The 3126-nt window shown below is 40.7% G+C and overlaps 1 protein-coding gene across 1 annotated transcript; it reads left to right on the forward strand.

Moving 5' to 3' along the window:
• The first annotated feature begins 254 nt into the window (after positions 1 to 254).
• Positions 255 to 1485, forward strand: LOC122072823 (protein SRC2-like). The gene has a single exon (XM_042637240.1). It carries the CDS (start codon positions 337 to 339, stop codon positions 1258 to 1260), a length of 924 nt encoding a protein of 307 aa, XP_042493174.1. The 5' UTR covers positions 255 to 336; the 3' UTR covers positions 1261 to 1485.
• Positions 1486 to 3126: the final 1641 nt, after the last annotated feature.

Consider the following 3126-nt stretch of genomic DNA (forward strand, 5'->3'; position numbering starts at 1 on the left):
AAACGTATATGCAGACTTTGCAGAGCATCTCGACAATCCCGAAGTCTCAACAAAACTAACGAGACGCGGAGGGCGGGATCTGTGTAAGCGCTGATCCTCTGCATCGCAAAATGCTTGCTCTCATCGAATTAAAAATGAGATGCCTTTTTGTTTTATATGATTGGCTTAACGACAGTCACTACTGTGTATGGAGTAGCATGCAATACTTATTTGTAGCATACGATATCTAGAAAGACTAATGCCTCGGTCTTATAAATTTTCATTTGTTGACAGCTCAAGCAAGCGAGCAACGACTCTCTCCCTCTCTCTTTCTCGCTTTCCTGCAAAACTTGAGCAATGGCGTCGTATGGGTATGACTACCAATACCAGCCGCCGGCCCCGAGAGCTCCCATGGAAGTGAAAGTCACCGTCAGTTCAGCCAAGGATCTCAAGAACGTGAACTGGCGACACGGTCCCCTCAATCCCTATGCGGTCATCTGGGTAGATCCGAAATCCAAATGCACCACCAACGTCGACGGCAATGGCGACACCTCCCCCACTTGGGACGAGACCGTCACCCTTCCTCTCACTGCTCCGATCGACGATGGCGTACTCTTCATCGACATCGTCCATGCCAAGGCCGATGAAGACACCAAACCCCTGATCGGATCGGCCCGAGTCCCTCTCAAGGAGATAGTGGACGACGTCGGCATTGGTGAGTCAGCCCACAAGACGTTGACGCTCCGCCGCCCATCCGGCCGTCCACAAGGGAAGTTAGAGCTCAAAGTTGTCGTTCGTGATACTCGCTATCGTGCGCCGGATCCGTATTACGCTCCACCATATGGGGTCCCACCACCCGCTACTTCTCGTGACTACGCCAGCCCTTACGGAAACACATATGCTCCTCCGCCGCCGCCGCCGGTTACATCATACGCGGCGCCGCCGTCGGGGTATCCTTCTGCCTATGGTGCTCCTGCGTATGGACAGCCTGCGTCGTATGGACAGCCGGCATCTTATGGACAATCGCCATCGTATGGACAGCCGGCGTCTTATGGACAATCGGCGTCGTATGGACAGCCGGCAGCGTATGGACAGCCGGCGGTAGAGGAGAAGAAGAAGAGTAAATATGGAATGGGGACTGGATTGGCTGTTGGTGCGGTTGCAGGGGTGCTTGGTGGATTGGCGCTGGCGGAGGGTGTGGATTACGTGGAGGACAAGATTGAGGATGACGTGGCGGAGAAGGTCGAGGATGATCTTGGCTATGAGGACGATGACTTCTGAGCGCAACATGTGATCATGACCCATTTGGTCCTAGTTGATGACTTGATGTGGAGCTTTTGGGATTTGGGTCTTGCTGTTACTTTTATGTAGTGAGAGGGTAAGGTGTGATCTATGACCATTCATGGGATGATGGAATTTTCGTCTTCCCACTTTGGTTGAATTGAAATATTGCTTTAGAGATCAGACCAAAGTGAAATAAAATTGGTGATACTTCTTTTTCTCAAATTTTTGTTTAGTCTGCCATTTGTCTGCTTTCGGGTCTAGGAAAAAAAAAAAAAATCTCCGTATGAACTTGAGTGGTGAGGTGTATAATGAGCATTCAACGATTAGGAGATGTATGATTAGGTCCTCTCAGCCATTTGATGTTTATTACATGGTAGAGAATCCGGGCTCTTGGTTCAGAAAGATAGATTGCGAGGGTCTTGTTTGGTCATCCACTAATATTTAAGACGTCAAAAAATTTTCCTTTTCTTGATGTTAGTATTTTATCAAAATAAATAAAGAAAATGAACCTTAGGTTGGATGTACCTACAAAAAATTAAAAACTCAATGTTAGGTTGAATAAGAAGCTTCTTAGGCTTATTCACCGAGGTCCCACCATTGACAATTCATGATTATCAAGTTATGGTGTCAATAATAGTTTGACACTTGATGTCGATTTGCTAACTAAGTCCTTAAGCAATCAACTAAGCAGGAGCGCCAACTACCAATACAAGCCCATTAAATCCATAATCTCAAAAATTGAAAATCAAATTTTAGAATATTTTGAAACTATTGATTCTAAGGGTTTTGAGAACTCATCAAATTTTCAAGTGTGAGACAAGTAAATACATAAAATATCCTGTAGAACCACCAAAACATAATAATTAAGCTTGGAAGGAATCCAAATATGGTTGGTTTCGGAAGTCAGACCAAGATTTATAAGTTTTCTGAATGAAAATTTCTAAAAATTCACAAATCTATGAAAATCTTTGTTTTTTCGTAATTATAATCTCTAAGTTTTCAATCGATTATAATCCAATTCAAATCAAAATCGATGGAGATTGATACCATGTTAGATTCCAGATTTTAAACCTTGGATTCAATAACCTACCAAAATCTTAAATCAAATAAAAGAAAGTCTAACAAGTCAACTATATCCTAATATCAATCTCTGTTCATTCTAACATCTTAACGATTTTATGGGTACGAAAAAAAAAAAAAAGACCGAGTTTGTTTGCAATACTAAGTTCACAGATAATAAAACACTCGAGTTTTCTAAGATAACTTATAATTTTAGTTAGACTTAAGCCCCATGATGAACAAGCATGAATTGGCTGGAAAAAAAAAAAAAAAGAACAATAAGGATACAAATCTGTTGTTTAAGTTTTTTAGTTGACCCCAATGTGGTATTTGTTTAAGTTATTTCATTTTATTTAATATAGTATCAGAGTCAAGCTTCGTCAGTTACTCTTGTTAAGATATACACACGTATAAAGCCAAATATGCTAACAATTAATTTGAAAATTCACTCAAAAGGAAAAGTAAATGATGAGATGTTGGGAATAATAGATGTATACTTCCGGTTATTTGGGACCTTAGATGCATTTTAATATGTTGTTGGGTCATTTCCACCTACTTACTTTCTTAAGATTTTAAGTTAAACCATGATATTTCTTGGACTTTTACACGAACAATTGGTTGACAGATGAATCACAAATTTGTGACTTGAATTAGATAGGAATCGATTTTGAAAAAAACCCTAGAATTCAACATATTCGAGGAATAATGATTCTAGTTTTTTTATCCACAAATCGACGGTATCGACAAGCCAAAAATTGGGATCGATGATTACCGATTCTAATAAGAATTAGATGATTCCTAATC

The sequence above is a fragment of the Macadamia integrifolia genome, chromosome 3, assembly GCF_013358625.1.
Source record: "Macadamia integrifolia cultivar HAES 741 chromosome 3, SCU_Mint_v3, whole genome shotgun sequence".
Lineage (NCBI taxonomy): Eukaryota > Viridiplantae > Streptophyta > Magnoliopsida > Proteales > Proteaceae > Macadamia > Macadamia integrifolia.